Source organism: Vulpes lagopus, chromosome 4, assembly GCF_018345385.1.
Source record: "Vulpes lagopus strain Blue_001 chromosome 4, ASM1834538v1, whole genome shotgun sequence".
Classification (NCBI taxonomy): domain Eukaryota; kingdom Metazoa; phylum Chordata; class Mammalia; order Carnivora; family Canidae; genus Vulpes; species Vulpes lagopus.
In genome coordinates this window covers 52,231,116-52,250,086 of record NC_054827.1, presented here as the reverse complement: position 1 = coordinate 52,250,086, position 18,971 = coordinate 52,231,116, and the positions used below count along the sequence as shown (strand labels likewise).

Genomic DNA, 18,971 nt, shown 5'->3' with positions numbered 1-18,971 from the left:
CCTGAAACAAAGTCCTGTGTCCCTGAGTGTTACCCCTCCTTCAGTCTCTCCTTCCATCATAAAGCCTTGTGCATTCTCCATTCTAGTCACATGGGACTCCCCACCAGCATCCAGGTCTCCAAGACTATTCAAGCTGCTACACTGGTCTGCAAAGTCTTTGTTTCCCACATTTGTCTGGGAAGTCCTAGCCATTCTTCAAAGTCCTATTTGAATCTTAGCTCCCATAACACTCAGTGGATCATCCCAACCTCAGTAAAATGATCTCCCCTTCTCCCATCTTTTATGGCATCTGATTTTCCCAGCATGTCCTTTATTGAAGTCATTTATGTATGACTATAGATACCATAAATTGTAATGGAGTACAGAGGCAGCACCTTATTCATGTTTCAACCCCAACAATGCATGTCACAGGGTCCATATAGAAGCAAGAAGCAGGCTGTAGAAAGGAAGCAGGTAGTGCCCCTTGGTGCCATCTGCACCAGACATATTTCAGGACCAGTGTTCCTAGGGAGACAAACACCCTATGCCCTAGGGCAGGAGCTTTCCATCTTTAGCTAGCAGACAAAACTCTTTAGAGTTTGTTAAAGTACAGAGTCCTAGACTGTCTGCTTATGAATTTAATTCAGTGGTTTGAACTGACAGGGAAGCATTTGGTTTGTTGCACGGGGTGAGAGGGAGGCGTTTGAAAGCCCACTCAGGTGATTCTGATGCTGGCAGTCCTGGGGTCGACAATTTGGAAATTCTGTCCTGGGAAAATATTTCATGGGCTAGGCACAGATGCACAATGAAGTCAAAGAAGTTGAACTAGGTGCTGCCAATTTTTCAAAAAGGAGCAGTGCTTTTTGGTAGAGAACTCCTAGGAATCCATGTAACTCCCAAGATCCTTTGGACAAGCAAAAGGTACAAGTCAAAGTGCTCTGGGCTTGCCAAACACTGAGCTCCCTGGAAGGATCTGAGCAACGAGAGGCTAAGACCCTTCCCTGATAGAACACAGACCCAGGGCAACATGGAAGTCATAATACTCCCAAGTTAAGCTTTCAAAGTCTGACTGTGCTGAGACGCAGGGGAACCCCCAAGAGGGGCCAGATTGAAATGAAAGAAAAGCCATGGTGAACCATCACTTGGAGAAAGGTGTCCAGGGCTAATATGGAAAATAGGGAAACTTCCGCCTCAGAACAGAGGTCGCCCAGCTGAGAGTAATATCATTTCTACCCTCTACAATTCTGAGTAGGCACCCTCATGCTTCAGGCTAACCCTATACCCACAACTTCAATCTCAGGCTTCTCAACTTCTTTTAATTAAACATTCCTCATGGGCAGCTCGGGTGGCTCAGTGGTTTAGCGCCGCCTGCAGCCCGGGGTGTGATCCTGGAGACCCGAGATCGAGTCCCACATCAGGCTCCTTGCATGGAGCCTGCTTCTCCCTCTGCCTGTGTCTCTGCCTCTCTCTGTGTATCTCTAATGAATAAATAAATAAAATTAAAAAAAAAAACATTCCTCATGCCTGAGGGCTCCTGGGTGGCTCAGTTGAACATCCCACTCTTGATTTCAGAGCAGGTCATGATCCCTTTTGTGCAAACTGCAAAATGTAGATAAATTTCAAACCTTCTTGGCAGCCCTTTTGTTCTTTTCTTAAGCTCAGTGATAGAGCTGGGGGTCAGAAGAGCCAAAATCACTGCAAAGAAGCCAGAAACTTGTAAAGGCACTGGCCATTCATTGCACAAATACACAGTGAGTACCTTACCTTCTCTGTATGTGCCAGCTCTGTTCTAGGTGCTGGAGATACCAGGTACAAACCGGACAATATGTTCTTCCCCTTGGAGTTTCCCAAAGTATCAACCAGCTCCAAGGGCCATAAAACCCCAAATGTTCCTGAACCTATATAAGCTACTGGAGTTCATTTTCTGAACACCCCTTAGGGCTTGTGCTTCTGACTGTCAATCTCTTTAGTCCTGAGAGTGAAATCCTAATGAGGAAGCAAACGATTAAATGGGGTAGGGGGTGGGACTTGACATAAAGAGGAGCCCTTGGTCAAGTGGCACACGTACTAAAGGTGGATTGATTTGGATGGGAAAAAAATAGGTAATAGGAAAGTAAAGACAAAGCAAATGAAGAGAGAACTTGGAAAAATGGGTAACACAAATGGCTAATAACCATTCAACCCTTCTCATAATCGGAGAAATGAAATTATCAAAAACGAGTAACTATTTTTCATCAAATTAGAATATACTTGAATGAAAAAAGAATTTCCAATAGAGGTAAAATTAGGTTAAGACCAAACCAGCTAGAATTTTCTGGAAAGCAGTTTGGCATTATATATCAAGAACTTAAAAAAATGCATGTGACTTTTGAGCCAGTAATCTCTGTTTTAGGAGTTTATCCTCAAATTATCAAAAATATTGTCAAAGATGTGTGCACAAGGATTAGCAATATGAAATTATCCTTAACAGCCCCAACTAGCACAACATAAACGTTTAACTGCAGAGGTAAGGTTAAGTAAATTACATGTATCTGTATGGCAGATTATTATGATGCCATTAAAATTGGGTTTGTGAAGAGTTCTGATGACAAAAGGAAATGTTAAAAATTATAAACCAAACTTGGGATACCAAATTATATATAAAGTATTATTTACATCATGGAAAGAAATGCTAAAGGATACATGACCCATCAGCATTTGCCTCTTGGTGGTGGAATTTTAGATGTTCTACTGCTCTGTTACACTTTTCTGTCAGATTTTTCTGTTTCATTTTGATAAGAGAAATAAAATCAGTCGATAACAAAAAGAGATAAAACAGAGGAGGGGTGAATGTTCATCTAATGAAGGAAAAGGGACTGGGAGCAGGGTGGCTGGTTATGGGGCTGGATTAGGACAGAGACTTAAAGGATTCAGATGATGGGCAAATGCTTGCTGCCCAGAATAGCCCTTGGGGACAAGGTCTGTTGCAGATTTCATCCCTCCTTTCAAGATTAACCAGCATTAATGTTAGCTTTCAATCTCCATGACAACTCTTAAATAAACTTGGCCTGAGTCTACGGCTTTTTAAAAATTTCACTTGGTTCCCACCATTTTCAGCTTCCCAGGTTGAATCCTAGCTGGTCCTACAAACCCCATAAATTGAGCTATGGAAAAAAAATGTTCTAAGAGAACCATAGCATTTTTTCAAAATTATTTCAGAAAATCCTTCACAGTGGAATCAAATTCATCTCCTTCCCCAAAAAACATAGTACTGTTACCAACTGGCTCTAGATGCTTTCTTTGGAGATGCCATCTCACTGAAGGAGATGAATTAGATAGTCCTGGAAAGCTTCTAAATGGGTGCCCTGTCTGTTCAGCACTTACCTTGTGCACAGTATATTATAAATACTTAATGATGAGGCTGACGATAATGACCACATTGGTCAATAGTGAGCATGGAGATAGCATTTCATTTCCATGCACCACCAGGATGGCTGTCAGGGGAATGGAGGAAAGATCCCACATGTAGAAGAGACACCTGGCACTCCTCTCCCGCATTCTTCATTCACCCATTGGCTATCCCCTACTGATGGTCACTCAGTTTCCCTGGAGTGGGAGTTGAGGTTGTTATAAGACAGAGCTGGAGTTTCTGGCAGCTGATCTGGAGGGTGCCAGCCATTTCCTCACCAGTGTCCCTTGGCCATGCAATTTTAATAAGCTCAACCTAAAGAAAGGAAAAAGGAGCCTGGGATCATGCTGAATTATTCATGGCTCCAAGTGAGTAAGGCCGAAGATCCCCACTTTCTAAGAGTATATAATAGCTACTCATTGATTCCACCCCTCTACAATCCCTAGGTGAGAATCCAGTCTTTAAAATCAAAATACAAGAAAATCCAACCATCTTCTCAAATCTGAGTTCATGAGTCATTAGTGAATTGTGTTGTAGTTGATAATTCCATTCTTGAGAATAATTTTTAAGAGCTTGGCATATTTAAATATATTTAAATGTAATATATATGGGTATATGTGTGTGTGTGTATATACACACACACATACATTAAAAAAACTAATTCTTATAGATAAATGACCATGATCAAAGGGGTCTTGTTTAATAGCAGAATGAAAATGCTTGTTAGCCTTGAGATTCCAAGGGAAAGAGAAATAGAATTCATGCATTTACAATATGCCAAAGTTGAATTAGCTTTTGAAGCTAATAAGTATATTTCCATGTATGAAAAGAGAAATGTAAGCACAATAAAATATAGTTAATTCTTCTCTATGCTTCCAAAAAAACTCATTTTCCATGCACCCTAGTTAGTGCTGATAAGTGTTCTTGGAGATAAAGATGGCTGTCATGCAGGGAAGGAGTGAGTCAGAAACCCACTTGTTTGAACTTTGTCCACACACCTCAGAATCTCAGCCCTCCCCTCAGGCACACCCACTCAGCATATAGCCTCACCTCCTTATGTGATCAAGTGTCAGAGATCCACAGCAGGGATATCTCCCAGGCCGGGAGATCTCACGACCCATCTCCACCCATTTCCACCCATCCCATACACACTGACAGATGCATTTGCTAAAGCATCATTAAGTCCCACTGCTCACACCACATGGTTCTCCCATGAGTTAGCTTGGTAACCTTTGTAAGGCTCAGTGTCCTCATCTGTAAGACAGACATAATAAGAATACGCTCCTCACAGGACAGTTGGGGTTTAAGTAAAATAACACATATCAGGGCCATGTTAAGCACTCAATAAGTGGTAGTAATGTCATGAGAGTGTTAGCTCCATGAGGGTAGAAATGGCTGTTTCTTGCATCTGGTGCCTAGGACAGTTCCAGCAAATGGGAGGAACTCAAGGTTAAATAAACTTGGCCTGAGTCTATGGCTTTTTAAAAATTTCACTTGGTTCCCACCATTTTCAGCTTCCCAAGTTGAATCCTAGCAGGTCCTACAAACCCCATAAATTGAGCTATGGAAAAAAAATGTTCAAGGTTAATGAGTGAAGTATTTTTAGGGCCACTTTAAGTGCTGCTACTCCTGACCCATCGTCCTGGGCTGAGATGGTCTCTTCCTCCTCTACACGCTGCTGACAGCACTTGGTTTGTCCACATCCCATAGCACCACCCCTGCCATCCTGAGTTCTGTCCCTGCTCTAGGTTCTCTGGTAGACTGTAGGCCCCCTGAAGACCCCTCCTTCACTGCCCAGTTGTACACATCACAGGCCCTCTGTAAACCCTGGGCATGAAGGTCCCACCGGGTCATTCCAAGAATGACCACAGATGGCTCTTCATTAACCAGAGCACAAAGCTCTGACCAGGAACTGCACATACTTAGGATCCCAGCCCTTCTTCAACTTAACAAGGAAATGGAACAGTCTTTTTCTTTTTTAATTGCACATTTTCTATTAGCTCTGCCAAGCTAAACAGTAACTAGATTTCAAACCCTAATCATAAATCAGAAGTCCCTACTCTTTTGATGTGAAGTCACATTTACTTCCAGGAAATGGAAAGATCCTTTTGGGTAGGAGCTGATAGCGATGGGGGTTGGGGGCGGGGGGGCAGAATCATGCAATGCCACCGTGACTGAGGGACAGAACCAGACCAGGACAGCATAGGAGGGGGAGCTGGCTCTACATGGGCATTTCCCCTCAACTCAGGGCCTGAAGGAACACACCTTTCCTTCTGCACTACCTCCAAGACAATCTGCCCAGAGCTCTGTCAAGGTAGCCTTTGTATAGCTCCTTTTCCTGGTTTCCCTGGCAACTGTGCAGCATCTAGAAGATCCAGGAGGGAGGTGGTGGGATGGAGTGGCATGTGGAATGTGAATACTGATGTCATCCCACATGGTGTTACCACCACACCCTTGTTAGGAGTCTCTAAGCCTCTGAAGGTCTCATACCGGGCAGCCCCGGTGGCGCAGCGGTTTAGCGCCGCCTGCAGCCCAGGGTGTGATCCTGGAGAGCCTGGATCGAGTCCCACATTGGGCTCCCTGTGTCTCTGCCTCTCTCTCTCCCTGTGTCTCTGCCTCTCTCTCTCTCTCTGTGTCTCTATGAATAAATAAATAAAATCTTTAAAAAAAAAAAAAAAAGAAGGTCTCATACACACACACCCCGATTGCTCATTTCTAATTTGCTGCTAGGAGCCCAAGCAAGAAACCTCAGGGAAATTTTATATAATTAGTCTCATTTTATCAACGTGAACTGAGAGGAGGACTAAGAATGAATGATACCTAGAGCCAAGGATGCTTGCGGTCTCTTGGTTGGATTTCTGGATTTCAGATAAGCCTACACAGGACGCACCATGGGGCATTAATTAATTTTGTATCACCAGCTGGTGATGGGCTGAGAACAAGGGACCAAGGAGGAGTCTGTGTTTTCACCCCATGGACAGTGTCTGGTTCGAGGACCCAGACAGATGCAGAAAGAAGAGAGGGGGTGAGACCATTCAGAGGCAAGCTGCCCAGAAAGTAGAAAGACAGCCTCCAGCTTTGAAATGAGTTCTGTTCTCAATCCTCATTTAAAAGTTAGTTAGAATTCAGAACCCATTTCCAGAGAAGTCATGTCTGTTATAAATGATTGGGTTTCCAGGCTAGTCCACAAAAGCCTATTTAACTCATAATGTAGATAAAATACTATACATTTGCAATGAAAAGCAATAGAAAAAAAGACCTGTTGTGATACCAGTAATTAAATGGGAAAAAAAAACAGAAGTGGAAAATAAATAGCTTTCTTTCATTTCTTTTGAATACTTGAGCTCTTGCGTGGAAGGGTGGCTTGCCTGGCAGTTCACAGGGAGGGAGCTTTACTTACTTTAGATAAGGAGGAGGGGGGTGTCACTGATGGTAAGAGAGGGGGAGGATGAAGTAGGGCTGTCCTGAGGATAATGAAAATAAGAAAGTGCACCTGAGAAAGTGGGCAGAGAGAAGAGAAGAGAATGTGAGTAGGCTTGTCTAATAAGGTATAGGTAAGGGATCCTTGGGGTGAGGAAAGAGCATGAATTTTGCAGTCACCAAGGCCAGGATTCTAGTTCCACCTCTGTCTCTTACAGGCTAGAGCTCTAGGCAGGGTGCTCCATCTGAGTATCAGTCACTTTACTGGCAACCTCAAAAAAAAAAAAAAAAAAAATCACTTCAATCAAACACCTGCACAGTGGATACTGTGTGTACTGCCCAGAACTCTCATCATGGAAGTATCTGCTGCCCTGGTTCTGGGAGACTTGCTGGCCTTCAGGGGTCAGCCCCGCCCGGGGATTACTCAGAGAGCTATGGCCCAAAGCTGCCCCTATTCTGGTGAGCCTACAACCAAGAAGTAAGCAGTGTGGGAGGCTGAAGGCCCAACCACCTCAATCCTATTGCAAAAACTCTGAAGGGCCATTTATATGACCAGAGTTCCTCTTGGGGTGGGGGTGTCACTGGCCCTGCATTATAGCTTGATTTCTCCCTCTGTCAAACCCTGCTCTGTCCCTTCCTTATCATAGAAGTGGGTCCTAAGGACACGCCTTTAATAAACATCCTCCCACAAAACTCCACCTCAAAATCTTCCCAGGGAACCCAACCTGCAACAACCTGGCCCTGATTTGGCACAGGTAGTGATGAGACAACTTCCCTGCTACCTCTCCTTATCTGCACATGGCACGGACCAGCAGAAAAGCCTAAGAACACCCCAGTTAGCTCTGGGATTGGGGCTTCTGGGAGCCCAAGGGCAGTGTAGCAAGTAAGAATCTGGGTGATTCAAGGGAATGTGCATTCCTAACAGCCTGAAAATGGCTGTAAGGGTTTGTTTTTCATGTGCGATTGTTCATAATCAACAGTTTATAATTTGGAATCTAAGAAGTCTGAGGATTGTTTGGAACTACCCTGGCTGAGATGGTAGCTACTTGGTCATGTGTGATAATTTAAATTTAAATTTAAATTAAGTTAAATCAGACGCTCAACTGCTTGGTTGCACTAACCCTATTTTAAGGGCCCAATAGTCAGATGTGGCTTAAGACTAAGTATATTGGGAAATACAGATTTATAGATCATCTCCATCATTACAGGAAGTCCTTTTGGGTGGCCCTGGTTGGAATGTTGAATTACAAAGAATCTAAGAATGTTTTAATTGTAGTCTATACCAACCTTCCATGGAAGACTCCTAAGATAGATACGCATAGAGAGTGAAGCAAGACAAGTAACACCCTATTTTTGGCTCAGGCTTAGCTCCACCTCCCACCTTCTACACACAGAATTATAGTTTCACATGAGCAAGGCTGAATTCCATGGAGAACTACTGTAGGTAAGCCTGAATTACCCAGAACCAGGCAAGCCTCTTGGCCTACTAGGATCTCCAAGTTCAAATCAGAGTCAGCTATCCGCGAAAGACAAGAATGCAAATGGCAGAAAACATCAACCCGAAGGTCTAACTAGGGCAGGAGTCTGCTCCCACAATTATCTCAGAGGACCAAACATTTTAGCTCAGCCCAGCAACTCGATCAACTAAGACAATGGCCTCCAAAAAATAAAGAAATAAAAAGTCCTTAAACCTGATCAACCTATGCAGCCTTTCTTCTTAGTCATGAACAGAGAAATGTGGGGTTTGTCCTAGCAGCCAACGCTGCCAATCACTAAATATGACTTGATCAGCAATGCCAGAGTCTCAGACTGAGCAATGCTTCATCATCTCTAGGGTGACCCTACCTACTCTACCCTACCTTCACCTTGGATCTGGTTCTTGCCTTCTGCCCACCCCCTTGAACCTGGCACTTTAGATCCTCAAAGTTTCCCTAGAACCTCTGTTGTCAGGACTCAAGTTCCATCTTCTCCCCATGGTCATGGCTATGGAATAGTTCCACTAATGCTCATGGCCAGCCCTGTCTCTCAAGGGGACTCAGACCAGCAGAGCTATAGCTCCTTCTCACCCAACTGGTAGGTTACAGACCATCTTCAAGGCCTATCTATCTCCCTGCAATTCTTGGTCATTCTTGGTCGGTAACAGAGAACAGTAGTATCCATGACCACAGCCAGGATCACCCTAAAGCCCATCGTGAGTACAGAGCTGAAAATAAGGAGCATCCTTTTTCCCCCAGAATAGGAATATCATGCCTCTCCCTCAACCCTAACCATATCAACTATCCTCTTCCTAGACCCTCCTCCTTGCCTTATATCTCCAACACTCTTGAGGTATCCACTTTGGGGATATATATTTTCAGTTCAGGAACAGAAGAGCATCTGATCACAGTACATACTAGAAATTGCAGCCTTCATGAAAGGCAGGGCTGAGCTACAACAGTCAGGAGAGTCGTTTCCATGCTCCCCTCAACGATTTCAGTACAAATGTACTCACAGCATATTTATCTTCAAAGCTTTGAAAATGTTACTTCTCAGACACTTAGTATGTAAATCCTCTTTTAGAGACTCCTGTTATTGTCTAAATTGCATTCTTATTGGACACAACTGATAAATTAGGAGGCTGCCTCTGCTACTGCTATACCACTAAGGATCTCAAACACTGATGATTTTCTGCTCTAAAATTCCTTTCACAATATGCCACACTGTTGCCATTCAGCACATAATCCTCTCAGCCACTTCCTACTCCCACACTGTGAACACCTGATGCAGGCTCCCATCTCACACACACCTGTGCAGCCAGCAAACCCACAACAGACCCACTAACACGTGCTGTCACATAGGAGGCAAACACCCACACAACCTGTGCGGGGTTCACCAGAAAAGCCCCTGAGTCCAGGAAAGGTCATTTTAGTGCCTTTCCTCCACACCCTACGGGGATCTCAACACCTGGTACATCTCTGCATTCCTATAATAGTACCTAACACCGCCTGGTATCAGGCTTTGCAAAGATACCAACTGATGTCACATGAATTTATTTATTTTTAACTTTATAACAACTCGCAAGACAGGTATCATTACGTCTGTTTTACAGATGAGTGTATTGGGTTGAAAACACACAGTTTGCCTGGGGTCATATACCTAGACAGTGACAGAAGTGGAACTCAATCCTATGTCAGTGGAGCTTGAAGCCGGCTTCTGAATGAAGGAGAATGGAACAGAGGTTCGGGGTAGATATCAGGAGAATGCTAATAGCACACATAATGCAGAAAGACAGACAAGGAGAAAGAGAATATACCTCCTCTTCTATGCTAGTTTATTCAATTAACAAACAAATATGGAGAAAAAGTGAATTACCAGAGCTCTAACAGAAAACAGACACAGACAACAAACACAACAAACAATATACAAATAGGTTAAAAGTCCTGCTCCTATGTGAGAGCTTGTGCTAAATGCAGTATTTCCTCTCCCAACTCCCATCCAAGGCCTACCCACGCTCTGTCCTCCAGAGCCATCAGTGAGCACCACTACAGTCCCCACCAATACACATACACACACCCCAAGCGTTCTCAAACTTTAGGGATTCTGATTCAATAGGCCAGGGCTGGGGCCCATGACTTTGCATTTCTTACAAGCTCCTAGATGACACTGATGGTCCATGGACCACATTTGAAGTGCTGGTCTAGACTTGGAGAGGTCCTTTACCACAAAATACAGAACTTAAGGACTTTTCCTGCTAAGTCATGCTGATACCCAATGCCTCTCCCCTGCCTTCCCCATCATCCTACCATCTTCAGCAGCAGCCTGACCTCCAAAGCCCAGGACCAGTCCCAATCACAGTTTGAGACTGCTGCTTTTACTATCATGATCTTCCATCTTTGTTCAAGGCGTGACACCCTTGACCTGTGTATCCCAGATCTTTTTAAAAGTGGGCTTTGCTCAGGCACTAGTCTCTATTCCTTCTTTGAACTCCCTAACACGCTCAACTTCCTGTAGAGGTGGGGCATGTAGAGTTGGATCATTGTAGTCCTGAATCCCCAGAGAAGCACCCACGATATGCATACCTACTGACCCACTGCCTCAATGACAAGTGTCTGCTGCCCAGACTATCCTACGCCTCACCCACTTGCACTGTTGCTGAGCTGTCCCTGCCCACTGGAATACTCAGCTTCTGGTGTCGTTCCTCCCCCCACGACTGTAAAGTTCGCCTGGACAGTGAGTGCTGATCATCTTAGCTGTTGGAAAGAAGAGAGTCACAAGTCACACTGAGCTTCCTATTCAACATCCAGAGCCAGGACAGTTTCCCCAGAGAGGCCAACAGGCAGATCCTAGACCCTCCCCATTTCTCCCTTGCTGTGAAACAACAACAACAAAAAAAAAAAAAAAAAAAAAAAAAACAGGCCATGCCTTGGTGACAGAGTAGTTTGGACTGATATTTTGCTCTTAGGCCCTCTACAATGAATTCTTGCTGACTCAAGTGTTGAGTTCGAGGGCCATGATGTGGGCACGTCAGTAGCATTAGCCTGCACACTATGGGTAGTCAATAAACAGTACACAACAAGCAGTTTGAACCCTTGCCAGGTTGGCACCTGGAAATATATCACCCAATTTGGAAAGCAGAATACCTTTTAATAGCCCCTCCAGCACCTAATGTAGAGCTTCTCCATCAATATTGAATGAGAGAATGAACAAATGGGCGAAGGATGCCAGTGGAGTTGTGCCCCGTTCTCCTTGGTGGTGTCTGTATTGCTATCCTCGGCCAGAAGAAAACAACTTCCAATCTGCAGAGACTGAGAGAATGCCTCTAGGCCAGACTTCCAACTAATTCCCAGCTCAAACTTGGACCAGCACGTTCAGACGAACTGTGGTTAAAAACCACAATTACACCAACATGGGTGTTCTCAGGTTGGCTTCAGTACATAGGTCATCTGCACGCCTTTAACAGAAAGTTTTGTATCCTACCCCACTCCACCTTTTACTCCAGGCTTCCTTCCTTCCTTCCCAGTCCTGAGGTCATCTCAAAAATAAACCCCTGTTCCGTCCGCTCCATTCCCATCCCACCCCTAGCCAGGCCAGCCACTAAGTAGGCGGGAGTGAGAGCACAGGATCATTTTAAGTATCTCCACACTACCGCTACCTTTAACCACTTCAATGGTCATCCCTTTGGGTTGGGTCTTTCGGAAAAAAAAAAATTAAAATGCGATCCGGGGAAGTAATCCAAGAAGACATGAACACCTTTGCACAAACAAGTTCATCAAATTTTTGACAGGCAGGAGAAGCCATGAAGAAAAGGTGTGTGCTGGCAGGAGTCACTGCTGCAAGGGCCGGTACAGGTGCAAAGGCACATTACAGAGGGTTTGTGTCCTCCGCCTGGCTTGCTGCAGGAAAACCACGGGAGCTCTAGGAGGACAGGCACAGAGCAGTCCGGAAGTAACCTCAAAAGTTTACAACACTCCCCATAAGGACCGGGCGGGGCAGAGAGACAAAGATGGTTTGCAAAAAAAAGCAAAGACTTTAGGACACCAAGTGACATACGCTGTTGCCCTGATGATTGAGTTCCTATGTTACCAAGTTTTTGCAGTTCTGGGGACGGTTTCTTGCTAGGCATGACCCCCACGGATGCCAGTCTTGCAAGCAAGAGGCAGCTCGCAACAGATTGCACACAGTAAGAGCCTCACAGGGGCTGGGCTCTGATGCGGATTCAGAGGAAGGGAAATGGCTGACACTGCAGGGGACCTGAGCTTCTAATGTCTGGGATGTTTACTTCATTAGGCTGTTTTACATAACAGCAGCCAGAAACAGAAAGGAAAAAAATAGCTGGAGGCAGTCCGCTGGAGTTCAGACCTGGATTCTGAGTCTCCGATTCAACAGAGGCCAACCAAGGTGGGACCCCTAGGCAGCCCCTTCCTCCCTGGCTCTTTGTCTGCAAAGGAGCTGGAACCCTGTGGCTGGGCTCCTAGGAGGAAACCTCGAGCCACCCTCTGAGGGGCATCACAGTGGATGTGAACAAAGATGTAGTTGTCATTGTGATAATTGCTGTTATTTTATTTTCATCCCAAGCCCCTTGGTCCACCACATCCACCTTGTAGTGACCAGGGATGGCCTGGGAAGGAGGGACCAGAAAACCAAGCTTGGAGCTCAGAGATCTGAATGGAAGGAAAGTCCAGAGGGTAGCTGGTCCGAGAGCTGCCAGGGCAGTCCAGTGGGAAAGGAAAAGGCAAATGCCATTACGCAAGGAACCAACATAAATCAAGTCCAGAGGGCCGAGGCCAGTGGGGAAGAGCAAGCGGGAGCCTATGGCACAAGACGTGGGCAGGACCTGGGGGTGGCTACACAGAGTCAGCAGCACGAGGGAGACCAGGGTCCAGGGGCAGGATGTGCGAATTATGGAAAGAGGGGATGGTGTGGAAAAGGCCAGAGGAGGGGACCAGGTAGGGCTTGGCCAAGCAGAGTAACGTAAGTGTTCTGCACTGAGATGCCCGACAGAGCAGCAGACAGACGGAGCTTCTCACCACACCAGCCTGGGTGGGGGCCAGATCCCCAAAACTGAGCTAGCCTACAGGCCCCCTGCTGAGGGCAGCCTCAAGCTTGGGGCCAGGGAGCCAGGTGTGTCATTCAAGGGTCTATGTTAGACCAGAAACTCCTGGATTTTGATTTCTTCTCCTTTCAGCACATCCACTGAACCGTCCTTGCTTCTTTCAAGTCTCAGGCTCCATCTGTCTGTCTCCCCTACACCTGTGGCCCTCCCCTCCTCGCCCTCTTCAACCACAGATCTTATTTCTTGGATCCCAGTCTCCAGAGGTACAGTGTGAGTGTGTTTGTGTGCTGTTGAAGGAGCGCCCTCAGGAGGCGGGGGGGGGGGGGGGGGGGGGGGGGGGGGGCGGGGGGGGGGGGGCGGCAAGGATGTCAGAGGCGGGGATCAATCCTCCCCTCCTCTTTCCCTCCCTGGCCAGCTGGAAATGTGCCGTGTGACCATCCGATCTAATTAACTGAACTTTCAGTCTTGACAGAAGGAGGCTTTAAAAAAAATAATAATAAATAAATAACTCTAGCTTTCTTGGCTCTCAGCCTCTTGAGAGATAAGGGAAAGGATCTGATTGCAGGGAAGTGGAGTCCCAGCTCCCTGGTTCCCGCTGCCAGGGGCAATCAACTGTGAGCTGAAACCTCCATCCTGAAAACGCCAAGTGGAATGAAAAATCCAGAGTGCCCAAGAGCAGCGACTCAGGAGTCCTAGGGCTCAGATCCCATGGGAAACTCTGCAGCAGTAAAGCAGATATCAGAGGGTAAGAACGGGTACCCTTCTTGCACCTTCTATGGATGCCTACCCGGCGACCCCCAGAAAAGCTCCTCCTCGATGCCACCGGCCAGCCTCCCTGGGGTCACCTGATGCAGGTCCACTCTGTGCCAGCTCCTTGCAGAAGCACTGATCTCTCGGGGGTGATCCTCCCAGACCCTGCTTTCTCAGCCTCCTGGTTCCCCAGGCCCTACCATGGGCCACCCAGGATCCCCTCCCTGCCATCTCCCCTTGCTGGGCCAATGGCCACACACAGGCCTCCAGCCATACCGAAAGGGCATGCTGAAGGGACGCCAGTGGCACAGAGAGCAAAGGCAGAGCCACCTGGGAAGCCCTCAGGGGCCCTCGGAGGTGGCAGGAGGACACAGAATTCTCCCAACAAGGGCTGCAAACTCAGATGGAGCTGCAGAGCATGAGAAGTCTGTGGGTACATTTTCTAGAGAGAAGAGGACGTGGTACTGTTTCAGGGGCCACCGCAGTGCCAGCCTGCTTATCCTCACCGCTGCTCATCTGATTTTGTCACATGCAACATATTAAACCAGACAACCCACCTGGAGAGTGGCACTAGCTGAGCTCATCTCCTGTAGCCACCATCCCATCCTCACTGGCCCAGCAACATCTGCTGTCCTGCTCCAGTGATGGTGGGGCCAGGAGGATCTGGGGCAGAAGTGTGGAGCATCTGGGACCCACAGGGGCTGGACAATTAGGTTCCAGGGTCACTGGAACCTAATGGGAGGAAGTGGAGAGACAGGATGGCAGGTGGGCTGCCTGGGGCCGAGAGCCACCACGCCTGGGTGGAGTGAGGGCCCAGTGCCAGCTCTGGAGAAGTGCCACCTTCTCCCAGGAAGCTCTGGCCAGGGGCGGGGGCAGGGGGGGAAGGACAACAAGTACACACAGTACCTCACCAGCAATTGCCACCCAGCCTGAGTAAACCCTGCCAGTAAGTCACTCGGACAAGTCAGCATCCGAACCTCAGAGACCACCCCAAATACACACAGACACTCACACTCACACTCACACATCTGGGTCTCTGTCCTATATTCCCCAAGGTGGTTATTATCTCTTTACACTTGGATTTATAAGCCTAGTGATCTACAAATAATTTTATTCTTTTGCCTACTATGCACTTGACCATAAAGTGAATGAGCTCTCAGCCAAACAGTTAAGCCTCCCACTGGTGGTGTTAACTGTTCAGAAACCATAGCACAGTTTTAAACCAAATTGTGCTTTTCCCATTTGAAAATAAATTGCCCCCACGTCAAGGGGTGATGACCACATGGCAAATCCCCGATGAAAAAGGTTTAACCTCACTTTAACCAAAGTGTGAAATATTTACCAGTCATTTTGGGGAAGAGGAGATTAATTTCAGGCCTTTGACAAATATTATCTATTAAGAAAAATTATAGGGCAGCCCCAGTGGCCCAGCGGTTTAGAGCCGCCTTCAGCCCGGGGTGTGATCCTGGAGACCCGGGATTGAGTCCCGCATTGGGCTCCCTGCAAGGAGCCTGCTTCTCCCTCTGCCTCTCTCTCTCTCTCTCTCTCTCTCTCTCTCTCATGAATAAATAAAATCTTTAAAAAAAATTATAGAATGTAAGATATTATAGTCAAATTTCAAAATGATAATCAACCTGGTATCAAATGGATTTGATCTCATTTGCAGTATTTTTTTATTTTTTTTTCATTTACAGTATTAAAGAGTATAGAATTCTCAAATCAGAATCTGATTTTTTTTTAATTTCCAAAGCTTGATCATAGGGGTTTGTTAGTCTTTGTAGTTTCTACTTTATTTTAAAAGTGGGCTCATGAGCCCACTTCCCAGCTAATATCAATATCTGACCTTTGCAAATTAAAATCGACATTTACTATCCTTCTCTATTATGACAGCATTGCCAATTACACTTAGCACCAACTTCAGATGTGACAGATGCTCACCTGCCCTCTGGCTAAAAATAGCTATCATCAATGACAGGAATGGCAAATGTTCTCGGCCTGCTTAATAATAGCCCATTAGGCCACTTTGTGAAACAGGCAGATAAATCCCTCACCAAAGAGTATCCTCCACTTCACCCACCATGGGATGCCAAAAACCTTTGCCCATCAGTCACCCAGATAGCTTTCATCAGTTAAAAATAGAGATCCGTCAGCACCCCAATTCACAAGCATAAGCTGCACACTACAATCTGCAGAACCCAACGGCACCACCGTTTCAGAACAAGGACCCCAGAGGTGCTGGAGTCAAAGAAGATTCCACAAATCTTAGCGTTGGCCTCCTCTCTTCACACCGTGTAACAGGGATGCTGCAATAGGTAATCTATTTGCATTCCAGGCATCTACTCTGGGCACCCAATAGCATTCTATTGAAATTACTGGTTTCCCTTGAAATGCATCTGTGCCATTTACGCTAATTCTCCTTGCTGAAAAACTTTCACAAACTATCTTAATTGCTTGGAACAATTATACTATATTGTAATTATCACGTTGCCTTGTAATTATTTGCTTTGTGAGGGTGTCCTTCCCCTCCCCCACCCACCTCCACCTCCAGGTGTGAGCTCCTTGAAAGAGTTCCCTGTGGCCTCAGAATCCACTATGTGCCTGGTACATAGAAAAGCACAGTACCTTTGGTTGAATTGAGTAAATATGAACTGAAGCTATGCCAATCACTTCTTCCTTCTTAGATTCTGTTACGACCCCCATAATTTACGTTATACTTAAGTGGTTACTCGGCAAGGCTTATCACCAATCCTGAACATCCACTGTGGGCTTCAGTAGATCAATGTAATGTGGGAAAGAAGTAGTCATTTTCAGGTATTTATGCATTTGGCTCCTTAAATGTCTACCTCCGAAAAAAATTAATAACCCTGATTACTACTATCTCTAAGGCAAGTCTCACATTAAAGTCAAATAAGTAAGGCCCTGGGTGGCTCAGTGGTGGAGCATCAGCCTTTGGCTCAGGGCGTGATCCTAGGGTCCTGGAATCCAGTCCAGCATCAGGCTCCCCGCGGGGGGCTTGCTTCTCCCTCTGCCTATATCTTTGCTTCTCTCTGTGTCTCTCATGAATAAATAAATAAAATCTTTTAAAAAATAAATAAGTTAAATTAGTATGTATAAGCCCAGCTCAACATCTAGTACATGGGAATGCACTTGGAACATTAGCTCTGTCCCCATGTTCTGGTGAGCGTCTCTAGTGATGTCAAAGCCCGAAGGCAACAATTTGGTTAATGCCTTCCTCACTCACTGACACCTGCCCTCTCATTTCAGGCTAGTGGCAGTAACAATTATCCAGACACCTGGTCACAATCTTCCCCTCCTTTCCCCCAGCCAATGAATCATTGCTCTGTTTTAATTTTACTCGCCTCCCTTACCTCCCACCACCTCAAGCCATGGTTGTTTGACTAAGGCCAAAAAAACCATGGGAAGATACCCTATGGATCCCATATGCAAGCAAAACCTAACTAGGCAACAATAAAGGGAAGAAAGAGGTTTTCAACTTTCTTCAAAATTGACAAAAGATTTAACAAACAATAAAAGACACCACCACCACCACCGCCGCCGCCTATCAATGTAAACTGAATTTTAGCCCCGTAACAGACACTATTGTGGGGGGACAACAGGAAAGAACTGATAAATGGAACAGAGACAAATCGGAACGGCACGTGTCTGTGTGAAGAACTGAGTCAGCATCGAAGGACAGCTTCCCTGACACGGATGAGCAGGACATCCTGGGACAAAAAAATAAAAATGGCCAACTAACTGCTTGCTCATGAAGTCATCCTCTTATCATGGAAGTTTTTGAGGATCCCTGACCAGGAAACTCCCTAACCTTTGGAGGCAGACATTCTGACCTCTGTGAAGCAATCACGCGTGAACCAGGTCCCAAAGCTTCTCATTCTCAGGGAAACAGAAACATGTAAGCGGAGGAGGAGCTCCTACCTCTTGGCCACCCACCCAGACGCAAATTCCCAATGCTATGTAGCCTACAACCCCAGCTGGCCTCACCGCATACAAAGAAGGACACGAGGGATTTATAGGTTGCCACGATAATACTCCAAGCAACTGGAGACACACGCTGAACTCAGATCCCAGGGGCTGGTTTCATTAGGTAGGTGAAATCTTAAATGTCTGCCCAGGTAACAAAGCAAGATTATCAGTCATTGTCTGTTACTTACTTGTTTTTGCTTTTTTTTTTTTAATTTGATTTTTTTTTTAATATTACATTTATCTGTTGCCTTTATTTGTGTTTTTAAGGTAGGCTTTCCATCCCAATGTGGGGCTTGAACTCATTACCCCAAGATCAAGAGTCCCATGCTCTACAAACTGAACTGGCCAGGCACCCCTGTTTTTAATTTTAGAAGCAAGCTCTTTAAATCTAATGCGATCAAGGCCAGCAGAGACAATCTGACCCACAGGCACTGACACCAAGGGACTGCTATCGTGCTCTGAAACTGTCCATAGGCCTACGAGGCACATCCATCCATCCATCCAGACCAAGCTGCTGATGGGCGCCCAAACCTCCGTGACCTCCAAAAGTCACCGCCCAAGAAAAAAACTCAGGTGTACTTACGAAGGGCATGCCACTCATCCTGACGGATGGTCTTCGTGATGTTGAAAGTGAGGTTCCTGGGGATGGTGGCTGAGGAGTAGTGGTATTTGATATACGTGCATCGCTCAATTTCTCCTGGCAAAGAGAGACAAGAAACCGAACGTTAATGAGGCAGGAACCATGTCTGGGCAGTTTCTGGGATCCATTTTTCTGTCCTAAGGAAAAAGACTTGTTTCCTATTGGGCCTGGTGACACCTATGGTTTATACAAGGCAATAACTTCGACTTTTCAAAAGGTAATGTCTCCTCTCAGGAGAGTAGAACTAAAGTCAAACACCATCAATTTAAATAGAAAAA

General features: G+C 45.8%; 1 protein-coding gene across 1 annotated transcript in view; it reads right to left on the bottom strand.

Moving 5' to 3' along the window:
• Positions 1-18,971, bottom strand: part of TMEM178B (transmembrane protein 178B) — a 345,331-nt gene that overhangs the window by 212,027 nt on the left and 114,333 nt on the right. Inside the window, exon 2 of the mRNA XM_041753440.1 lies at positions 18,637-18,750. Coding sequence (XP_041609374.1) covers positions 18,637-18,750 — 114 coding nt within the window. The remainder of the gene's footprint in view (positions 1-18,636; positions 18,751-18,971) is intronic.